The sequence below is a fragment of the Venturia canescens genome, chromosome 5 (genome assembly GCF_019457755.1).
Source record: "Venturia canescens isolate UGA chromosome 5, ASM1945775v1, whole genome shotgun sequence".
NCBI lineage: Eukaryota > Metazoa > Arthropoda > Insecta > Hymenoptera > Ichneumonidae > Venturia > Venturia canescens.
Window position 1 is genome coordinate 9,564,215 of NC_057425.1, and position 23,665 is coordinate 9,587,879.

The 23,665-nt window shown below is 44.0% G+C and overlaps 1 protein-coding gene across 1 annotated transcript in view; it reads right to left on the reverse strand.

The window, feature by feature from the left end:
* Positions 1-23,490, reverse strand: part of dally (division abnormally delayed protein) — a 64,717-nt gene extending 41,227 nt beyond the window's left edge. The window contains exons 1-2 of the mRNA XM_043420626.1: positions 22,591-23,490; positions 15,203-15,343 (exon numbers count right to left, since the gene is read on the reverse strand). Coding sequence (XP_043276561.1) covers positions 15,203-15,343; positions 22,591-22,816 — 367 coding nt within the window. The 5' untranslated portion in view covers positions 22,817-23,490. The remainder of the gene's footprint in view (positions 1-15,202; positions 15,344-22,590) is intronic.
* Between the last annotated feature and the right edge of the window lie 175 nt (positions 23,491-23,665).

Here is a 23,665-nt window from a genome sequence, read left to right on the forward strand (position 1 = left end):
TCGATTCATGCCTCGACGATCCTGTTTATAGTCGGACCGGGCGCATGTAAAAATCTTTTCTCTCCATCCACGTATCGTTGTCCCTCGCACTTTCTGAGGAAAAAAAAACTTGGCACGTTTCTCGACCCCTTTGTGGTTGCTCGTATCACGAGAGCAGAGCTAAAACGATTTCATTCGTCGTGTCACAGCCCATTTGTTCATAAATTCAACGCAAAACGAATAACAGTTAATAAAAAAACACTGCAAACGCGATCTCCCGTTTAAAAAATCAGCGACAAGTTCGTAAATGCGGAGGAGCGAATGCGACAAAGAGAATTCCCAGCGTGTGAGAACAAAGCCGATAAAAAAATGCGCGAACGATTATTGGCAGGTGATAATCCACGTGAGCCGGAAAGCCGACTGACGTTGATGCCAGAAGTTTTCAATTTCATTATACCATTTTCGCAGTGATAATACACGCGACGAAAAAAAAGCGTCAATATATGTACTGTTATTTTGTGTGTTGCTGGGCGTTCAAGCCTGCGATACGTATTATATGTGGGCTATGGAGATTCGAGAGGCGAGATGTTCTCTCAAGGGGAAAAAGAGGAGTGTTTGCATGAGAGGTTGGCGGTTCTCTATTTCTCTTTCCACCTACACAACGAGTCTTTCGACCTTCTCTCCGGCTTCGCGGTCTCTCTCGTCTTCTCCGGCTCTCTAGTTCTTTTTTTCTATTGTTCTCCAGGCTTTTTATTTCTCTTTATAGTCGCTCGTCTCTCTTTTCCTTTCCATCTTTCTTCAAGCATTTTTCTTGTTTCTTCCTTTCTGTTTCTTCGACTTTACGCACAAAGACACAGACACACGCACACACACGCACGCGCGCACACGAACACGGTGAGTTTGTCTTCCCGGGTTTGTCCCGTTGCCCGAGAACAGCGAGAGACGAAGAGAGCGAGCGAGGAAAAGGATAGAAGCTTCGGAATTCAAGCGACTGGTCATTTTATTTTAGCGCCACCATGAATCCCTATAAAGTCTCTCTTTCCTCCGCCAGTTCTCGCTTCTGCGGTCCTCTTTCATCTCTCAGGGGGCCGCGCACGGCGCGCAAATTCCTGAGCATCCTCGTGGGAGCAAAATATAATACCTGAAGGAGCGTATATACACGCGTATAATCATCGTTCTAATAATACATTTTTCTTATTAGCATTATTATTTTATTTCTCTTGATAAACGCCGTAAAAATGCCTTTGATTGAGCTAAATAAATTCTTCCTTTTTACTTTTCATAGTTAGGAAATTCTCGTCTCCATATTTTAACGAGACTCTCTCTCTCTCTCTCTGTTGGGGACGTCATAAATTTTATCATTGGATCAAAACATTTTCCGGCATTTTTCCAAACAGAAAAGACGACCGCCATTTCCCTTCACTTTGAACGCGCGTAATTAATTCGATCAGTGGCAACGAGGGTTCTTTATTGAGCCACACTCGCGAGCGTTATTCCAATGGGAATACCGTCGATTCGCATTGATCGTTACCAGCCGTTATTCTTGAGATAAAAAAAAGAGCTTGAACAAGGAATTTCATGAAATCCGTATCGATCAGTCCAAAGGAGTCAAAATATGACACGAAAATGGGATCGAACCGAATGATTTAGTAGCTCGAGTCGCGGTTATTTTCATTCTCGAAAATATCGAGATGCTAAAATGACAAAATTTCGGAGAAGCAATCGTTGGTAATTAATTATGACCCAAAAACAACAAAGTCACATTATGTTGGCGCATGACCTCTTGTTTTTTAGAAAAAATTGAAAAAAAAACGTATTTTTGCAACTTTTTTGACCACGATCAATTTCAGTGAGAGGGAAAGGAAAAGAAAACACGGGGGGGAAGGTAAAAAAACGAAATACAAAATGAGGAAGATGTTTCAGACTCGCTCAACGATACAACTCACACATCGAAGTTGCTCCAAGCCCACCCAACGATTCCGCACACGAATCTGAAATCTTTTTATCATCACAGTCTTCTGTTTTGATTCCGAATAACTGCCAAGATATATATTCCCAAATTTATGTGATATTTTGTCCAAAAAAACCGACTACTGATAATGTTTTCAGCAGGTCATACAGAATTCATAAAAAAATGTACAACTCGCGATTACAGCTGGTCCCGCGATACTAAATATTTAGCCAATCCTGCTTGCTGCCTCGAATCCGCGAATAATCGGATTCAAAGAGCAAGCTAACGAATAAAATCTGAAAAAAATCCACGAAGAATGCTCCAGTATGTAAAAAATTCTCGCGTGTGGTAATGCGACCGGGTTTTTAAATCGGTGTGTACCCGTTTTATTTGCATCGCTTTTGCTGATTTCGTTAAAGTCTCGGATTTCAAAACAGAGCGAAGTTAACTCGACACGAGTAAAGAGTCTTCGCTCTCTCTCTCTTGTTCGAATTGGCCGGAGTGTCGGTGCGGCCATCAAGCTAAAATATATCGCGGACTATTATTTCTTCGGTGAGAGATGTCTGTGTGCGTGGTGTTCGTCGACGTGAGTAAAGGTGCGTGGGAACTTTGGTCCAGCATGACGAGCTGGAGAATAATCTCGTGTGTACACAATCCGCGCATGCATGAGTAGCACACGGTCACAGAGATCGTCGGTGGGGAGGGGAGCGCGCGTTCGTGAAATCCACGTAGGTAATGTACCGTAGATTTTCTCGTGTGCACGAGAAATAGTCGGTTCGCCGTGCAACGGCTCGTTTGCTCATTGGCCTCATCAGTGGAGAGTGCACGGAGCAAATATGCCGCTACGTATGAGCGGGACGTATGTATATTTATGTGCCACATCGCGATGTCGGCGTGCGTTAAATTCGGTTTGTATCGGTGGATAAGGCGGGGGGAGGTTCGAGGGTGGAGATAACTGTAACAGGCGAAGAGAACATGGCAGGAATGTGGGGATATTTGTCGAGGATGAAAAATGGGATTTACCGTGGCGGGGGATCTCGATATTCGTTTGGCCGGATGGAAGATCGCGTATGGGGCTCGCGTTGCCGATTAATTATCCCGGTGTATTAGTCGGGAGCAATGTCGCACGATCGTTGTTGCAACGTCAGTGCGCTTATATTTTCTTCTCATTCGACGACTTCAGCTGGGATGATGCTCCGATGAGAGCTGCGAGAATAAAAATGTGTAGCAGCTTCGAAGGCAAGTGGGAGTGCTCGAGGCGCGAAGCAAGCAGGGAGAGGGAGCAGGACCGAAGAGATTCTCTCGTAGGCAGCACACAGCGAGATGAGGCAAGAAGAGAGATGAGAAGCGTGCTCTCGAGCTGCGATGAGAAACGAATAGAGAAAAAGTGGGGAAGAGAAAATCTCGAAGCGAGAGGCTGCAAGGGCTCATTGAGCCGCTCTCCGACGTTCATTGAAAAGTATTTGGCCACCGGCCAGGTCACTTTTAGATGTGTCCCGGACCAGCCAATCTCGTGCTCTCTCCTTCTCTTATTCCTCAGCGTTCGTTCGAGCGAAAAAAACACACTCGCAAGCACACGAGTTTTTGTACTCGAGACGCACTTTGCGAAGCTCTTTGCAATTACTTTACCACGCTGCGAGGATTTTAATCTCTTATCTGTTTATTATTGTTGTCGCTGCGAGTCTGACGAGCGCCCGAACACCGAAGAGCACTCCAATTGACTTTTTGAGCCTCCCAGTCCGGGGTCGCGATCCTGCGACCCCGCACCTGCCATTTCATCTTCTCCCGTCCACGCGAATATCACTTTTTTTCTTTATATACACACAATGGAACTCCGCATGGTTAAGAGGACGAGATAGATCGACCATTTGCACCCAGCAAACTCCAACAAAACTCTCTCCCAGCTCTCCCCGTCTCCCTCCTTTTCTCTCTCTCTCTCGAGTCTGGTACTCGTAATCTTGTTTCCCCAAGGATTTAGCCCGCGGTGTACGTTTAAAGTTGCGCCCACTCCATGCGAGTCTCTCGACTCTGGAGAGAATGAGAGAGAGAGAGAGAGAGAGAGAGAGAAGTAGAATACCTGTGTATATATTTGAGCTTTAGCATGTACTCAATATGGGTTCGCATTTACATATACGTTACGGGTGGCTTTCCGCATGTACTTGGAAAAGTTCCTCCTTGAAATATTGTCTTTGGGTATAATGTTGGAATTTTCAAAGAGGATTACGAGGGCAATAAAAATGTTTAAGGCGAGGAGAAGAAGCAGGAGCGTGTTTCAATTTCCGGCTGACGTTTTCCCGGGCGAATATATATGTCCGTTTGGTGGTTCGATAAAAACGTCGTGAAATTCGAGAGCGATGTGCACCGTCGTACAAAATCATCCGAAATCCGCACGCATCGATTTAAACGCTGTTAGAAAGAAGCGGGCGATTAGACTCGGAGCGCGCCTCGCCTTTTATTCTTCCGCATCGTCCACGTGGATCTGAGCTATGCGGGCAATGCAACGAGGACGTACGTATCGAGGCGGGGGGGAGGGGCAAGCAGGAGAATAAAAGAGCTAAAAAAGAGGAGGGAGATGGATCGAGAGGTAGGGAGCGAAGAAACGTCGAGCTCGCACGTGTCGTTGCCGCGGTAACTCTCGCCGGTCCGCGAACGCGCGAGACTCCGTCGTGTCTCCCGATTTTACTCGAAAGTTATCGTCCGCATCCACACGGTGTCCGAAAAACCTCCTCGGAAGGGTGACCCAGGCCGTCCCGGGGACGACGGTAATAATTTTTCGCTCCTCCCCCCTCGAAGCATCGTTTCTTCGCGGCCACTTGGGAAAAGCCACGGCCCCCGTCTCATTTCGTGCCTCTTCGATTGACCGATTCCGCGTCGAGGTCTCAACCGACTTCCCGGACACCGTCGATGATGCACTCGCCCCGGTACTCAGACTCGTACGTGTGCGAGTCCCCGTTGTGTATCGGCGCGCGCGCGATTCTCTCTACGCCGTTCCGTAGCCGCTGGCAAGATCTATTTTCGCGTTTGCGGAAAGCGCACTTCCTCTGACGAGCGAGCACCAGACGAGTCGCCTCCGCGGATAGACCCCGCCGCGCTTGATCCGCCGGATTCGAGGCATCCATGGGCGGGAGAAATATCGAGAAAACTTTCCGAATGCACGTACACGAGAAACGCTGTCGCTAGTTTTTTAGTCATCGCTCTTCCCGCCCGTGCCGCTGCTTCGAGTTCCTTTTTCACTTTCCCCTCGCATTTCACTTCTATTTTGTGCGTTATCACCACGACGTATACTGGGAATCCCACTGTCGAAAACTTGCAGCGAGTTTATCAATTTTCAAACTTCCACCCCGGATCGATGAGCCTCGCGAATTCTAACCAGCGAACCACTTTATTTGCGGCTGCATAACAAATAAGCAGCCAGTTCTCAGCCACTCGGGCCTCAGCCGACGCTCGACTAAACCGTTATTTACAATCCGCTGGATCGATATTTCGTCTCAAATGTTAATAAACAAATGAACTTTAATAACCGAAATAAACGAGGCGAGAAAAATCATCGAGATTGATAGTTTGGAAGGAGAGAAAGAGAAACGGTTAGCCCTGCTTAACAACCTCGCAGACGAAACCGTCTCGGGTAATAAGACACTTCTCATTCTTCTTTATTGTGCCTCCGTTCTCCCTCCCCCGAGACGTGAGTACTCCGCTCTCTCCTCTCTCGTAGACACAACTTTTATGAATGACTACGATTTATTAATAGCTGCTGCAGACATACCAGCGACTGATATTACACCTGTACACGCTCATACACTCATGCACACGCGCCTACAGACACATAAACAACTGAATAAAAAAAGGAACCTCCACTTTATTCGATATCGAACGAGGTATTCGAAAAACCAACAGTACAAGTTTCTCGACCTTAACGACTCCCTCGTCCGCGGGTGCTTGCTTCGCTTTAAGGAGTTTCGGTACAAAAGTCTAAATATTAAGAAATTGATGAAATTTGGTGATAATGTTCTTCAACATCAAGTGCGAAAACACAAATTTTTTCAAAATTTTTTTCTACTTAGTTATCGAGTAATTACGCATTAAAGCAGATTTCTTATGCCCGGAATGTATACCTATATATATGGAAACGCTATGCTTATACACGTGAACTTTAGTGATCAATTACTCGATAACTGTGTAGAAGAAAAATCTTAAAAAATTTGTATAGTCAAATTTGGCACTAAAGAATATGTTCACCAAATTTTATAAAATTCTGAACTTTTTGAATTTTTGAATTTTTTTAGCATGGGTTAGCATGGCAACATTGTATCGCCTGTACCGAAACTCCTTAAACTAAAATCGAGTTTTTTTTACCACTTCGTTGTAAACTGCGTTGGGGATCGTACGTGATATATATTTTCCGAATAAAACAAGCAAACTACGAACTTGGTAAAGGCAAACAACGGGGTGCTAGTTTCCAAAGTACATTGTTTCGTAACGGCCCGTTCGGCTTGAAATATTCATTGTCGAAGCGGCTCGAGAAGCTTCAATTATCATTCATATATTTTAGTATATATGTACAACTTTTCAGATAGTTTTCGAATCAATCAAGCAAGCCGAGGAATTCGTAGAGTCGAGCAACATCGTGTGAGTTTTTAAAGCAGTTGAAAAAATATGAGTGACTGTTACAGAAATATTGATGAAAACCTTAGTAGATCGATACTTGGAAAAAGTGTGCAGTAAAACGGAAATTTGTAAAAAGGCTCGCCCAAGTAGAAATTTTGAGACTGTTGTAAAGACATTTGACTTTATTGAAGCCTCGCATGAGCAGGTCACTCGATGATAAAATAAGCTCGAAATTTAAACTCAAGATTCCTCAAAAAGTAAGAGCACAGAATTATTAGGAAATTTGAAAATAGTGTTAACTCAGCAAATAAAAGACAGAGATAAACGACGAATGCGTGGAACGAATGTCGAGGCTGCCACGAAACGTGATTTTCGCACAGGGTTGGCACACCGATCCATTGATTTCCGATCTGAGCGTATGCACCTATGAAGCGGTATGGATGAGAATTTCTGCGTCGAATGCTTCGTCCACAACGCCCAGTTATTTCCCCTTCATGAATATAAATAAAGATTCTTTATATACACAAATATAGGTACACATTTGGTTGCAGTCACGAATCAAAGTGGAGTGAGGCGCGGGGATTCTCGGGTTGGTACATAGCACGAATCCATATATTCATTATATATACAAAAATAAATGTATATGGCGAGGGCGATGGGAGGGTATAATGGTGCGTGGTTTGAGCGATGAACGCGCGTTTGATTAATCGCGATTGCAACGCGTGTGCGCGTGTGCACGCACACGAAACTAGGGAGGCTATGAAAACATTTTTTTTGCTCGTTTTTTGGCCGTATTCCTGGACGGAAGGGATCGTTGCGAGCGAATCCCGATTACAGTTTTAATCACCGAGCCTCAAAGGTTCATTGGGAAAAACGTTGCTCTCGCATGGAGTGAAAAATCGCGTTTTAATTTAAGGGAAAATCGAGGACTCGCGAATGAAATTGTTGAATAAAGACTTTTTCGAGGCCGAAATCGTCGGCGTAGGGAGCAGCGACGTGGAATAAGAAGCTCCGCTTTGTCACGAGCATCCAATAGAAAATGATCGTTTTCCTTCGCCGCGCGAACACTCAACGAGTGTAGAGGAAAATATAAAAGAGTGAGGATGCTTAAAAAGGGAGAATTAATGGCTCTGAATCACTTTGTATATCGCGAGAGACTCGTGTGTGTGTGTGTGTGTGTGTGTGTGTGCACAAGAGAAATGCGTTTTGTGTAATGCGAGTTTGGCAGAGGGCTTTGGACGACGACGGAGACGAGAAGTCTGGCGGCCTATCCGCGAGTCTCGTTCTACTTACAAAACAGCTTCGATGTGCTTTAACCCACTTTTCCGAATGCCAGAAAGCGAGCGAGAACGCTTGGGATGACGTCATATATCCAAGGGAATGAAATGAGCAACGCTTCTGTCTCCGCTGTGCTTTTTCCCTACCTTCGAACTTGATTGATCTATTGGCCGTAATAAAACGTAATGAGTCAGATGGAGGGATCCTTCGATCGCGTGGCTCGCCCGGAAGGAGCTTGACGAAGGAAAACGGGAGTGGAGCGCAAAGTCGAAAGGCGATCGAAAGCGTTGTGTCGAGGAGGATTATTTGAAATATCATTTTCGTCTCGTTTCGTTTTTCCGTCGAATCCTGACGATTCGTCGATAAAAAAGGGGGCAAGCTCCTCAATTCCGAGGGATTTTGTCACACCGGACAGTTTCGGAGTGACAAAAATGTTGAAACTATATATTCGAGCAAACTATCGAATCGGATGCGAGGAGTTTCGAAAACGATAAAATATGAAAACGCAATTCCGGAGCAGGCTGGAGCGCGCAGTTACGAAAATGTGAATGCGCGTCTCAACTTCTTTGGATCGAGTTGACCAAGCACTCGCGAGTGTAATTTGCAAATCGAGCTCACGAAAAGCACGTCTAATAATACTCTCCACCCTGCGGGCCGCGCACAACTAATAATACTCGAAACGTAATTACGTTTCTTCATGAAAACCTGTCATTACAGAAAATTGAGAGACTCATTTATTTCGAGGAGGAATGATGTTTCTACAGATGGAAAACGGAGACGAATGTCTTTCGCTTTCTCTCACTTTTGAACAGAATATAAGAGGCATTCCTTCAGCGTAACTGGGCCTATCTCTGAAATTTTCTCCCAGAAACTGCCTTAAATTTAGAGAAGAGTTTATCTCGTAGATTGTAGATAGTACATTGATGGAAAAATTAGCTTCGATTAATAAATATTATTATTATAAAGTGTATAAGAAACAACAAAATTGTACAACAAATGTAAAATTGGCTGTTGCCAACGAACGAGGAGTTCTAGCGCATTAATAAACTCTATTCCGTTCTATTGTTTGTCGCTCTTTGAAATTTTCAGAGTTTCAGAGTTTTTTAAATAGACCGGGGAAACAATCTGTCAACTTACGCGAGATGTCGAGTATACGAAACAATAAAAGCTCAAAATTTCGAATATTGCACCACACAGTCGTGATCAATATGGGAGAAACTGAGTTAAACAAAACTGGGCTATGCGTACTCTGTTACAAGTAAATAGAGCGACAAAAATAAAAGATATGCTGAAACTCTTAGGATTTATGCGTCGATAAGAGAAATAAGTGCTCAGAAAGCTGTAAAAAAGAAAGAGAAAATATTTCTACGAAAATTAGTAGCCGAGGGTTTTTGAGGTCGCTCATCACGAATTTGGAGTGAAATTTCAGAAGTTCAAAATGCCGGACCGCACAAACTGATCTGACGCCGGATGGCGTCAATGCCACCGAAGGGGTTAAAATGTACGATGAACTTCCAGAACACATATAAAAATGATGGAATCACTGGATAAAATTCAAAAGCGAAATGAAAATGTACGTAACGAGCGAAAAAAAACGGAATTGCTTCTAATCATAAGTAAACAAAAAAACTAAATGTATATTTACAAATAGTCGAGAAGGCTAAATAAATAAATATGTCTCTGTCTCCTTCTCTCCCTCTTCCCTGAGACTTTCCGTCTACGTATACTCATTCCGTCATCGCGTCGGCTACCGGTACGCGCCTAATCGAGTCTGTTATGTGGCGCAGGTGCTGCTTCTTTGCAGGTACGCGGCTCTCTCCCTGCGCGTGTCTTCATGACGACGCAATCGTCAGTAAAAATTCATAAACAATAAGAAAATAAGTGGGACAGAAAAAATGAGTACGAGCCCAACGAAAAGAATGAACAAAACAATTTGTAATTCTCCAATTTAGTTCCCTCGCTAATTAGCGATTCGTAGTTTTCCAAACAACACGAATAATTGGTGAAAAAAAAAAAAAAAAATTGGTCAATTACAAATGTTTTTCTCGTTTGTTTCGTTCAACTCCAACGTTGCGCGAGCTTCACTTTTGACGCTCGGATAAATGAATTTGCGAGTAAATTTGTCAAACCAATTCCCAGAAATGGAGCTGCAGCAGAAAAATGCAGAAAAATTGATAAAACAATCGAAATAGAAGGACTGCTTGAAAAAATAGAAAACCGTCGAAACAGTGTCGCTCTCCGTTTTGGCAACAGCTCATTCGCAAACGAACGAGTGTGTGTGTGTGTGTGTGTGTGTGTGTGTCGAGAAGAGAAAAAGGCGATACGTTTATGAAGGTGCAACGCTAGCTGCATTTACGACGAGCTTCTCGTTTCGTTCTCACCGCGACATTGGTTCCCCCGTAACTGTCGAATCGTGAATCGAATGACGAAATATGTTTGTACCGAGGGCGAGATGCGCTCGTCGATCCGTAGTCAGCAGCGTCGCCTGCGGACTCTCGTATGCAGGCATCGACGTTAATTTCCACGCTCTCAAGACTCGTCACGTCTTTCGGATGGAAAATACGCTGAATAAGTGATGGGACGACGCTATTTTTCATCAACTGCGTCCACGGACAAGAGTCGATTCGCAATATCCCACGAAATTCCAGCGGATACCGTTCATCGGCTTTACATTTCGTCGTCGTCCCGTCCAAAATTAATCCAACCGTAATAATCATCGTCACCGACAATTTTCTCAATACTTATGAGCTATTTTTAGCGCACGTTATTATCGCCAACAGACCTAGAGTTGTGAGTTCGTCACAAGACGCGCCAATGGACCGTCTGAAAAACAACCGCGACTTGTGAGCTTTGTCAATATGGCGCCGTTTGTTGTTTAGAGTAGATGTGCTCGAATTTCGGGTCTCTTTGAAATGGGAGGTTATGCGAGATGTGAGCGCGTGGGCGACAAGTTTCGACTTGAACAAAAAATTCAACTGCCTTCAAAAACATGCAATATATTAATAATTGTGATATGGTAATTGTAATAATTGTGTCCAGATGGCTTTACAACAAGTTATTAGAATTAAACAAAAAGAAATACGTGTATGAAACGTCATCAGATAATTCAGCTGTTACTGAATGATTAAATTTTCTTCATCACGTTATTCCTGTGTCATGATTCGTGACTTGCGACTAAAATTAAAACGCATCCCCAAATCAAATTGTATACTAAAAACAGTGTGGAAAATTTGTGAGCATTAGTGACCCGTCATTTTTCAAACGGTCTCTTATATTTAACTTGGGAAAAAACATGACCCTGAAGTTTCCAACGTTGGAGTCCAACGAAACGATCGAAAAAAACTCTCCAATAATTCCAGTAATTCTCCTATTTTGTTTTCTGCCAAATTTGCGATTCGTAGCGATTCGTAGTTTTGCAAGCTGCACCAACGATTCGTGAAATAAAAAATTGATGTATTACAAACGTTTTTTTCGTTCATTTCGTTGGACTCCAACGTTGGAAACTTCAGCGTCGTGAAAAAACGCTTTAAAAAAATGACCGTCATTTTGGTGTCACTTGGCCAGACATGAAAATGAGACCGCCCTTTTGCAACTCTGAACAGAGCCCGATGCATGATCTACCAATGTTATCATAACACAAGCTCCATGTGTATCAAAGAGATTGCGAAGGGAGCGGGAGAGGGGAAGAGCGAATGCAAAAAGTCGTCTCGAATGACGTGTAAACGCAGATGCGTATATGATACGAATAAATAAATGAAGTTGAGGCCATGAGAGCACGCGATATAATGATAAGGAAGAAGCGTTGAAGGAGGAGAAGAATGAGAAGACGATGAAGAAGAAGGAGGGAGAGAGGGAGAGCGTGCAATGAGAGAGCAGCGCGTAGGCGTCGACGCGAATCCTCCTGATGACGCAATTCTCGTGGAATTCACCGAGCAAAAGGGGCACAAATGATCGATCACAACGGAGAATGTAATTAAGAAGAGGCAGGCTACCGCGAAGATCGATCGTTTCAACAATTATAATTGCGCGTTGGCTAATGATTTACGTGTATACAATTATAGGCGTTGTACGAGTCATCTTCAGAGGAAATCTTTCTTCTAGTATCTGGGAGAAAAAACGAGTTCGAAGGAGTTAGAACAGTTTGAAATAATTGAAAATGTTTTATTTCCTTCGCTGCAACTCCGACGTCATCTCGTTGTCGCGCGATTGGGAAATAAGTGTGTCAAGATTCTTGACGAAACCACGAAAAAACGTAACGGAGAAATGAGTTTCTCGTTTTTATGCAATGAAAACTATCGTTGAAGGAACAGCGTTTCGAAGCTTCTTTCCGGCCCCGATATCCGGCAGCGACGAAATTCGTTGAATTTGTCCCGTGACCGGATCGGTTCGACGTGGCAATTGGATCTCAAAATCATCGGGGAAGTCGAGGAAAGTTTGCGGAAATCTATTAGAATTTGGTGAATTTTTATTGTTTAAAAAAATTTCAATCTGAATGAAATTTCGATGTTTCGGGCTCGAAGGAAACGGATACCCGAGAATCTCCTCTCAAAACAAATCCAAAGAACTTTTATCGAGTTACCATTTCATCGAATTATTTTGTACTTTTCAAAATTTCGAGTATTCTTTCTAGTTACTTATTCCATGTTTTTAAAATCGAAAAACCACCTTGAACCTCGATCGTTTTTCCGGAACCGTAAAATTTTGTTAGTAACTTTGAAAAATGGCTTTTTCGACGATGATTCACGGAATAAATTCTTCTCTTTGGTAACAGTTATGACAATGCACTTTCTAACTTTTATTTCTGTTTCAACAGCACGAATCCAGCAAGTTGAGGCGGTCAAATGTTTCGTTTCCGATTTGAAAATAGTATGAAAAGTTTGATTTCGTTCTTCGTTCGCAAGGGGCATAAAAATAGGAGTAACAAATGCGTGTATATTCGTGCGCACGTACGCGCGAGCGTGGATATTGAGTGGAGGAGCGATTGACCAGAGACCGAGTCGCAATTTCGTATTGTTCGAATGTGGCCATATACGGTGGACGCGCGAGAGGGAGAAGTTTCGACGAGAGGAAAAGAGAGAGAGAGAGAGAGAGAGAGAGAGAAAGTGGGCGAGGATGAGGAGAGCAACAGGAGCTCGGTCCACATTTCGCGTCTCTTTTCTCGCTGGGCACTAAGACGAGAGAGAAAACCGTATTCTCCGGTGCGGAGTGAGCGCAGCGTGTTTTTACAGTCTCTCGCGATCTTCTTTTTTCTGCGAGTGTCTCTCTGAATAAGAAACGAGAAGAATAAAATATAAGAATGCAAGTGCGGAGTATCCATCGCGAGTACGAAGTTGAGTAGCGAGCTCGACTCGTTTCGCGTGATGGAGCGCGGAGGCTTATTTCAACGGTTCGTTCTGCCGATCTTTTTCTCGTTTTCGTTAGCTCCATTGGCTGCATCGCTCCGCCGAGCGGTTCGTTTCGTCCATTTTTTCGGGACTTGGAGTCCATCAAAGTTCCGGATTCAAAGTACGTGTACGGAGAGTTTTATTGCGAGTGGTTCGGTCGGCGCGGGCGCTTGACCCGCGCCAAGTCGCGGCTTTTCGGTCCAGCAAACGCGTTTACGTTTTCCATTAAATTCAGAGCCTCTGTCAACTTGGTTCGCTCGTTTGCGAGGGCGCGCGGCGAGTTGAAAGTGCACCGATTCGGTGGGCGCGCGTCTTCTCGTGCCAGATTCTCCCCCGATTATACAATGCCGCGGGAGCACACGTTGCATCATTTTACAAGCGACGAAAGCACTCGACTGTATTTTCGCGTACAAAAATATGAACTCTGCGCGCTCGTACGTCTTTGTGTGTGTTTAGACGTTGATGCCGCCGTTTTCCCTTTGGCTCTGCGTCAATGCGGAAGCTCATCTTTTTCATGCCTCCCCTTCCGCCTTGACGCGAGGGCGAGCGAAAAAACTCACGCGAATAAAAGCCGCACAGCGAGACCGCGGAAAAGCCTCCACCCCCGGCTCCTTTCCTCTTTTCTCGTGTCGCCAGCGCGAGAAAAACTCACTGTCGACCCTCGAGCTAACTAAAAGCCATTTTGCTTGAAAGATCCTCCGAGAAAAACGCACGCTTTTCGTAATTATATAGACGCGGGTAAACACTAAACGCTGTTCAAATAAGGTTTTTCCTTCTTCTCGTTTCCTCACCCGGAGCAGCCCTCTCAAATTTCTGTCGAGATCGAAACTTTCGTCCAGAAAAAGTTTCGTCGGAGATCAATCGTGGACGGGAAGCTCTCGTTCTGACGGGACGAAGTCAACCGAATAGAACACGAATCCGGAAGTTCCCACGAAATTTTAGGATAACGAACGGACAAACGCGTTCGATTTGGTGTTAAAATTCTTTTGCGTTTTCTTGCCTTTTTATCGCCCCTCGTCGAAGCATCAAAGTAGAAAAATCAATGAACCTCGACGTCACGAGGCATTTTTGCCGTCGCGTTCGTACAAATATTTTTGCACCATTTTTCCGAATCCGACGGTCATTTTTGCGTAGCGTAAAAAACTGCGGTTCCTGGAAAACTTTTAAGAAACTTGCCATTTGCGTTTGCTCTTCTCCATACATTTTTGAACATTTTCATTTTTCACAGCAAAGTAGAATCTTTCATACGAAATTAAGTGTGTGTACGTAGAGAAAAATTGAAGAATAAAAGTGTTTGTTCAATTGACAAATTCTGGCGACTGACCGTCGTTGATTCAACGAACGTTTGGCTCATTCGGAAACTCAATTAACACGAGGTTGAAGTTCGCAACGTTGGAGTTCGACGAAATTAACGAAAAAAAAAACATTTGCAATTGAGCAATTTTTTTTATTTCACGTAATTATTGGCGTACGCTGAAAAACTACGAATTGTGAATTAAGCAGGTATAACAGAATTGAAGAACTATTGAAATCGTTGGAGAGTTTTTCAGATCATCTCGTTGGACTCCAACGTTGCAAACTTCAATGTCATCAATTAACTCACTCCAACGAACATTCCTCACCAACAACATAAAACCTCGTTTCATAAAAAAAGTTTCGTCGAATTACCGAAACTCGTATTAAGGAGCAAATAAAAAAAATTGTCGAATAAACAGTTTTATTTTCCCACCGTAATAATGCTCGTTCGTCCAGACGAATTGAGCAAACTTTAGGGCCCGATTCGTGAGACACGAGCCCGCAGCAGAACGAGGCTCGAGTGAGGAGAGTTCTCCAATATTGTTTTGGTCATGCTAATTGAACGAAAAGCACGTTGGACCGAAATGAGTCACGTTGCCTAGAACGGCGGAAGGGAGGGCCGCAAGAACGTAGAGCGTCGTGTCAGGCTTAAAAATACTTTGATGATTTGGCCGTAGGGGGCAGGGAATCGGAATAAAAGCGATCTTACCTCTGAGTGCGCCCGCAGTTGTGGCGAGTAATCCCTGAAGCGTTCGGCTATGGTGGTGGATCAAATTGTGGAAATCGGCTCTAGCCTGATGTCGCAGTCTGTCCTCGGTTTCCCGATTGCAACACGGCCCGCCGCAGGTACCTTGAACAAAAAAACACGCCGAATCCGGGGTTAAAACCTCACATTTTTCTGTGTTGCGAGCAACCGTTAACGCGATTACAGAAAATTTAAAAGAGACCAAGTTCCAGTCCGTAAAGCTCATTTTACGCTCGAGTTACTTCAAATTTAACGTTCGGAAGAGGAGAAGAGCGAGAGAGAGAGAGAGAGAGAGAGAGAGAGTTCGCCAGAACGAGGCGAGGAAGAACGACGTTACGAGGCACTGGGAATTATTGATAGCACACGCGCGCATAATTTCCCCTTCGCTCCAGTCCGCCAGCGTCAAAATCCCTGCTGCGTCGAGTTCAATCGCCCCGGACACGTACATCGAAATAATTATGCATGAATTTGAATAAATCAGTATAGCATTTTTTCTATCAGTTTCCTCGTTTTATCGTCTCTCGTGCCGCGAATATGGAGCTTCGACGGAATAAGAACACGCCAAAAATCTCGCGTGCTTTCCAGCATTACTTTTCATCCGTTTAAAATAAAATACTTTTTTCCTTCCTGGCCCAGACCCCTCGAGAGCGATGCACGAGGCGGGTCCCGTGAAGCAAAAAAAAAATGAAAATCCGCGAGCAGGGAAAGCTAAAATTTTGTGAAAATTCGACCCCCTTAAGTGCTGCTCCGGAACGTATCGTTTAAAATCTTTTCCCACCCTTTTCGCTGCTGCCAACGAAAATTTTCGAAAATGTTTCGTCTCCGAAGAAAAGAGCAGTCTCGAAAGTCGAGTTCGAGTGCAGTTTTCGCGAGTTTCGCCATTTCCCTGATTATTTTTATAACACAACGAACAAGCAGAAGCCCTCCCCGAAGGGAATGGAATCGGGCGTCATTGTTGCGCAATCCAACAATCCGACGCGGCCCCCTGCCGCACGTAAAGTCGATGAATAATCAAGCGGGTGTTTCAGAGCGAGTATTCATTCGGTTTTACGGGGGCACGGCTGTTCTCCGCGTCGCAATATATTGTGTCAATCATGCAAATCCGAAATGCCGAAACGCGTGCACGGAGACACACACGGAGCACGGAGCGGAGGACGCGACGAAGGAGGAAGACACATGCGAAGCAGGCGAGGCCTGCTCCGCTCGGGTATTGCATCGAAATTATAGCGCCGAGCGAATTCCATATGGAACAGCGAATATGATTTCCTCGAATGTATGCTCCGCCTGCGCACCGGTATCCTGGACGTCGCCCGAGTGTTTCATAACACAAATCGTTTGAGTGATCAAACGAAAGGGGCTGAGACGACGTCGCGGGATGATTTTCGTGGAAACCGGAAGCAGCGTGCCCCGGCCCGCTAAATTCTTGTCGCGATATCCGAGCGTCTCGGAACCGCACAATTTTTCCGATCCTCTCGGGAGGTTCCGGGGCAGGGGCCGAGCCGCCGGCAGCTGATCCCGGGCGAGGCTGTCGAGAGGAATGCTGGGCAAAGGCGACAAAACCGTCCGACGAATTAGGGCGATTAGCGCACGCAAAATCCTCGTTTTCGGATGCTCGGGCTCGACGGAGCTCCCCGAATCGTGAGTAACGGCGCAGGGGACTCCGCCCGTTGTAAATAATATAAACGCTCGGTGCACAACGTTGCGCACCTGTTACGACCCCGGATCATATAGTTAAATCGAATGGAATATTCATGTTTACGGGGTATCGCGTCGGGAAAGGGAATCCCACGCATAAGCGCCGGCTCGCGCTGTCCGCGCAGACGTTCGTGTGTTTGTGCAGTAGGAAAATCTCGCTACGATTCGAGCCTCTCGTACGGACATAAATAAATATGTGCGCGTACATATTTGAGTAATTATATCGAGAGTGGAGTACTGCACCAGAGTTGGCTGATTAGTGGCCCGTACAGGGACTTCCAAAAGGATTGTGCGAGCTCGTAGTTTTCGAATGTGGCCGAATACGCGAGGCTTCCCGCTCCGGCGAGTCAAGGAGGTCGGACACTTTCGGGGAAATTTAAGGCATCGTGCGAATCAATCGAGTGGCCAGTCTTCGAGACACGACGCTCAAGTTTGCGACGTTCGAGTCCAACGAAATGGAGGCAAAAACATTTCTAATTCACCAATTTTTTCTTTCACCAAGTATCGCGGTGCGGGTTGAAAGACTTTAAACTGCGGATTCAGCAGGAAACGAAATTGGATAAATACTGCAATTATTCAAGTCCAACGAAATCGACGCGAAAAAAACATTTGTAACTCACCAATTTTTTATTTCACGACGAATCGGTTCAGATTGAAAAACTACCAATCGCAAAGTCGCCGGTGACCAATATTGCAGAATTACTGGAATTATTTTGGAAGGTTTTTTCGATCGTTCGTTGCAAACTTCAGCGTCATTTCGGAAAATTAGAAAATATTTTCAGACAACATTACGAAGGGAATGATTTTCCTTCAACACGAAATAGACCTCGGTCTGAGAGGACTAAAATAACTCCTGTACTGCATGCTAGTCAAATGAGTGTGCTAATAAGTTTTCAAAACGCTTTTAGACCGAGTTTAATTTAGTGGTTTCGTATTACAGCGTATCTTATTAAAATGTAAAAATATTAAAAACGCTAGTTTTGGAAAAGCATCAACTGATAAATGCGAATTTTCACGCTGACACATTTTCACTGGTATTTTTCAAATAATTATCTGCGTTTTTTCATCGATTTTATAACAACGAGTCTCATTTTGTTCGTCGACTGGTCCTCTATCAATCCGCCATGTAGTTGTTTTTTTTAACTTGATCGTTTCTCTGTTGCAGCTAATTGTCCGTTAAGTGAAGAAACTTTTTCATTCATGATTTCTGCAGGAGTGAGTTTAAAGGAAAATCTACGTGTGGTGAATTCGCAGAGGATCAGTTGAGGAACAAAATGAGACTTGGTGCAATAAAATCGGTTAAAAAGTACAGATGATTATTTGAAAAATACCAGTGAAAATGTGTCATCATGGAAATTTGCAAATAGTTTTGCAAAACTATCATTTCAAAGATTTCCTCACGTTAATAAAATATGCTTGAATACATATCTACTATAACAATAAGTTTAATCGGTACGTTGAACTTGGTCTAAAAACGTTTTGAAAATTTAAAATCGGTTGAGTTTTTGCTCGGTGTGTTCGCGGCTCGGGAGTCTCGGCTCGATATCAAGGAGCCGGAAGCGGTGTTCTCAGTTTCCGGAAGTGACCCGGAGCTTTAGAAATCGTGTTCCTCCCGAGCGGATATCGCAGGGGTCAAAAGGGCGCGAGTTCTTTTTGGACGAGCCTGTCGCGTCGTTATCGAGTCGCATCTGGCTGCGAGCATTTGTGCTCGGATTACTCAACGAGGTTGGCGGTGCGCGCGACATAGCGCGCGAATTTTCATGCTGCAGGATCGATCTAAACGGCGTGAGATTCGTGCCAGACCTGGCGGGAGGCTCTTCGCTCGCTTTATTTTTACGGCGTTTGTACCGCGGACGCGTGTGTGTGTGTGCGTCGTATAAGAGAAGGAAAAATTGATGCCGATCGCTGCGACTCCGTGCTCGACCTCGAGGAGCCAATTTATCAATAATTCCCGCCATCTTTTCCTCCCTCGATTGTAAAGTCGTCGAATAAAAGGTGAAAAACCGAGAAATAAGCGGGCGCGAGGACACGAGAGCAAATATGTGAATAAAACGGTGAAACGAGACCGAAAATAAAACAGAAAATGACCCCGCTCCGCCCCCGCGATTTAATGAAGATCCTCGAATGTCTTGGAAACGATAAAGGGCTCAAGGCGACCAAAGGAAGGAGAAAATTGTGATCGCGTTGTACGAAAGTGCGTAGACGAAGAATTATTGGAAAAGGGTCGAGGGCGGACTCGTCCGAGTCTCGCTCCCTCCGTCGCCCTTTTCCTTGTTTTCCTATTTCTCTTTTTAGTACGCTTTTTTTTCTTTACGATCGTATGAAAGAGCAGGGCGAGCGAGCGCGCGACAATAATGGCGATTGTCTCTCCACTCGTTGCTCCACATTTTTTTATTACGCGACTTTCCTCCGTCCTCGCTGCTCTTTACCCTGTTCCAACTTTCCTCTATTTCTCGCTGTACGAATCTCCCGACTCTACGCCCCCTTCGATCCGCTACGGGAGCCAACTTTTTATCGCCCACTTACATTACTCTCTCGACTCGAATCCAAAACCGACTGATTTTACTTCGGGAGGTACGATTATTTTGACTGAACGCCACATTTTTCTTGCCCTCCGTTAAACTTGACAGTTTTTCATCAACTCTCAACCCAGCAACGCGGCAGCTTCGATGGGAAACAAAAAACATCGATTCGTCGAGTGAGAAACGAGCGATGAGAAAAAATGTTTGCACTTCGAACGTCCCGTTGAAGCGTCGCGAAAAAAATTTGGTCGATTCGTTGGTCAAAACGAATTCGTTTCTCTCAGCCACAATATTTTGTTTTTTGTTTTTTTTTTTTTTTTTATTTATTAAATCGAGATTCTGTCGATTTGACACACGCATTTTTGCTTGACACGAAACTGAAGAATTTTTCATAACTTTTTCAACGTCTCTAAGAGCAGCGACTGGTAGCAGTTCGAGGCGAAAAAGGATGATGAATTTCGTCGTCATATTCGTCGAGAGACAGAGAGAGCGGTTGGCGGGGATTTGTTCCGAAGAGCACGCGTCAGAAGCGTGCCGAAAAATCCTCATGGCCGACGCACACGTGCGTATACAGAGTGTCCGATAAGTGGAGTGTCCCTCTTGAAACGAGAGAAAAATATCTCGAGAAGCAAAGAGATAGAAGAAAAAATGGCGACTGAAAGTCGAGGAACGATTCTACAGGTTTTGGCGCGCGCGAACGTTGCACGAGAATTCGGGACGTTTTGGCTCCTGCCACGGAAGGCGACAGAAAACGTGCCCGCTCGTTTGATATCTCACTCAGAAAGGTATGCGCGTCTCCGCGAGCGCGCCCCGCTGGACGAGAGTCGCGAACGTTCGTCCCGCCGCTCGTCAGATAATCTCGTAACCGGATCTCACAATCGGCAACATTAATCGAGAGACACACGAGAGCAAGGATATTCTGTTACTACACGCTTAATCATCGATCTAATATTACAATCGAACGCGTCTACAATTTCGCCAGTGCTCAATCACTCAATCGGCCTTTTTTGTCACTCGGTCTTCGAGGGTAAAAAAAACTCGACGGGATTTGTATTCGGCCGGGATTCCGCAGCGATGCGGGTTTCGACTTGTTTCTCGTTCCGACGAGCCTTCGAGCTTCGAGTCAGTGAACAAACGAAACGACGGTTTTATCGAAGCTGCATTGTTCTAATTGTTGACAGAAAACGCGGTTTTGTGTTTGAGGTTAGGAACGATATTCGCGAAGAAAAAAGATTCATTTCGCGAATAAAAAGTTTGGTGGACACACGGAGATAATGAAATGTGGGAAAGTGCTGAATTAATGACCGACTCTGTACGAAAAATTGAGCAAAATGTAGTTCGCGCTTGTGTCATGGCTACGTAACGGAGACGAAAAAAATGCTGCAAATTAAAATTTGCAAATTGCTTCCTCAAGATGGTCAAGATGCACAATGCTCAAAGCTTATTCTATGAGGTGCTATATTTTTCACTTTGGCTTCCTCATAGAGGAAGCTTTGCAAATTTTAATTTGCAGCATTTTTTTGTAAACAAAGAAATAATGTATTTTCTCTACCTTATTTTACGAACTTTAATTTATCTCTTTGTTTAAATTCATAAAAAAAAAAACTAAATGACGAGCCATCAGAAAAAACAGATTGCAACTTTCAATTTTCATCGTTTTTCTATTTCCATTGAAATTAAATAATTCCTACAATTTTGCTTGAAAGTATAGAGGAAGTACAGACTTATACACGATATTTTACAAAATTTCCAAAAATTTAAGCTGTTAGACGATTTTTTAAAAAACCCATAGTTTCGTAAAATTCAAAAAATCATAAAATTTAAACCGCTCAACCGATATTCCCCAAATTCAATATCAACCTTCCTATTATGATTGTCTATAAAAAAAAAATTATTAATAAATCTTAAAATTTTCAAAAGTTAGAGCGTCGACACCCTTTTTATGAAAATTTCAAAACTTCGTAGGATTCGTAATTTTTAACAAATTCTGACAAAATTATCAGAGAATGAAGAGCTTGTATGGATTAACATCTGTGCAAAACGGTAGCCCTGTATCTCAAACCGTTTCCGAGCTATAAGCGCGTTTTAATTTTGCAGTGCCATAACATACACACACACATCCGGAAATTTTTTCTAGATATGATTTTTCGATGTTTTGGGACATTTTGAGCACATTGACATTAAAAACTGGAAAAAAAAAAAATTTTCATCATCACAAAGCTTCCTCTACGAGGAAGCAAAAAGCGCGGGCAAAAAAATTCATCAACGTATGTTTCCTTGTAAGGATTACAGGACTTTTTTATTTCTCGTTCCGTCTCCCTCCCGAGGAATTTCTGAGACCCAAGCTGAGCCGTGTGTGTGTTCGTATCACAAACGCACACTCACACACAAACACGAATCTCCCCTTCGGGTAAAGGCTAAACGGGCAATCGTCCGCCCGATGCTGCGAGAGCCTCGACTTGATTCTCGACTCGAATTCAACAAGCATCGGTGGCGCGGCCACTGCACTCCTATACCCGCAGCAACGACCGATCGCTCGAGAGAGCTCCATTTTTAATTTACCCGTTGGAATGTCACCTGTCAATATGTCTATGTATGAACGCGGGGTTAAATTATCTCAAAAATAGCCAATTCGAGCATCGTTTATTCCAAGTTCTTGATATAAAAAGATTTTAAGAGTTTGCTCTACTTCCAAAGTGAAAATTACTGTTTCGATGCACACGGTAACGACGTCAGAAAAAACTTAGATCGAGTCCAGAACGTCGAATATTTTCATCCAACTTTGCAGCATCACCTCGTTTGAAAAATATTTACCACTTTTTTTCTCTCGTGCCAACTACTTTTTTTTTGCACGTGCCTCGAAAAATATTAATTAAAGTTTACTATTCATCTCGACCTTCGCGTTAATTAAGTAGCGATTCCATGGGATTATTTTTCCTTCGGGTCTCTGTATATTTACACGAACAAATTGATGAATTAGCGAGCGTCGACATCTCAAATTTATGTGCTCATTTTATTTAAAGAGGTTTTTAATTTTCGATCAGGGAATAAGCCTACTCTGGTGAGCGGTAAAAAAATTTAGAATGTAAACATGGAAAAGAGGAAACTAATAATAAATGTAACGCGAATACTCACTGTCAGCTGTACCAGAGGCATCTTTTGAAGTGTCAAAGTCCGAATAGGTGACATTTGTGTTTTCAAAAATAGCTTTTACAGCGTCACACCGACCGGTGGAATTGTCGTGCCTATCGGTGGATCTCGTTGATCTCGAAAAAGCTCCTTCGATCAACAAACAAGAGAAAATAATGACTACGGCGTAGGAACCGGTTAAACCGAAAACTGCACACTTGGAATTTATCATTTTTTATTAGTCGCTCGTCCTAAAATCTTTATTTATCTCACGAATAAAAAGAAGGAGAAAGAAATGAAAAAATAAATGGACGATAAACGTTGAATTATTTCGCAATTGGTCCCCGTTCAGTCCGCTCAACTTTTTTCACCCTCGACGGACCTTATTCGACGACGTTATATTAATCTCTGACTCAATATTATTTCATCGCGTTTATTAACGAGAATTTTATTTTTTTATTATCCGTCGCGCACTCGTCTTGCTTTATGTTTACGATTATTATTAATTTTTATTCATTTATAATTTTCCAATTTGCTCCGACCGCGTTTTCCGTTTACCTCGATTTAAAGTTTTTATTTCCCCAATTATTATTCATCACGGATCGCACAATACACGCACAATTAGAGCGCGCACTGTTATACACAAACACGCGCACAAAAAAATGGGCACGCATGCACCACACGACGAGAACGCCCCGCGCCCGAGCGAGCGTTACTCCTTTTTATTATTATTTTTTCTTTCCTTCCTTCAATATATATGGCTGTCTTTTCGACTTTTTTGTGCCCCGAACACGAGCTTATCGGCTCAGTGCCACGATCGCGACTGCCGCATGTAGTCGCTGCGGTTCGCGGGACGGCCGGCGCGCGACTGTACGCAACTATACCCAACTGTGCCGCCGTACGCAACTGTACTGTAGGCGGAGGCGCGGATGCGGACCGGATCGCCAGGCAATATGGGCATTCTCCCCCCCCCCGCCCCTTCTCCTCGCGCTTTCCCTTTCTACGATCATCGTTCCTCGCGCTCCCCTCTCTCACTCGCGAACGCGACGAATAACCCGACCAATCTACTGCGCGCTTGCCG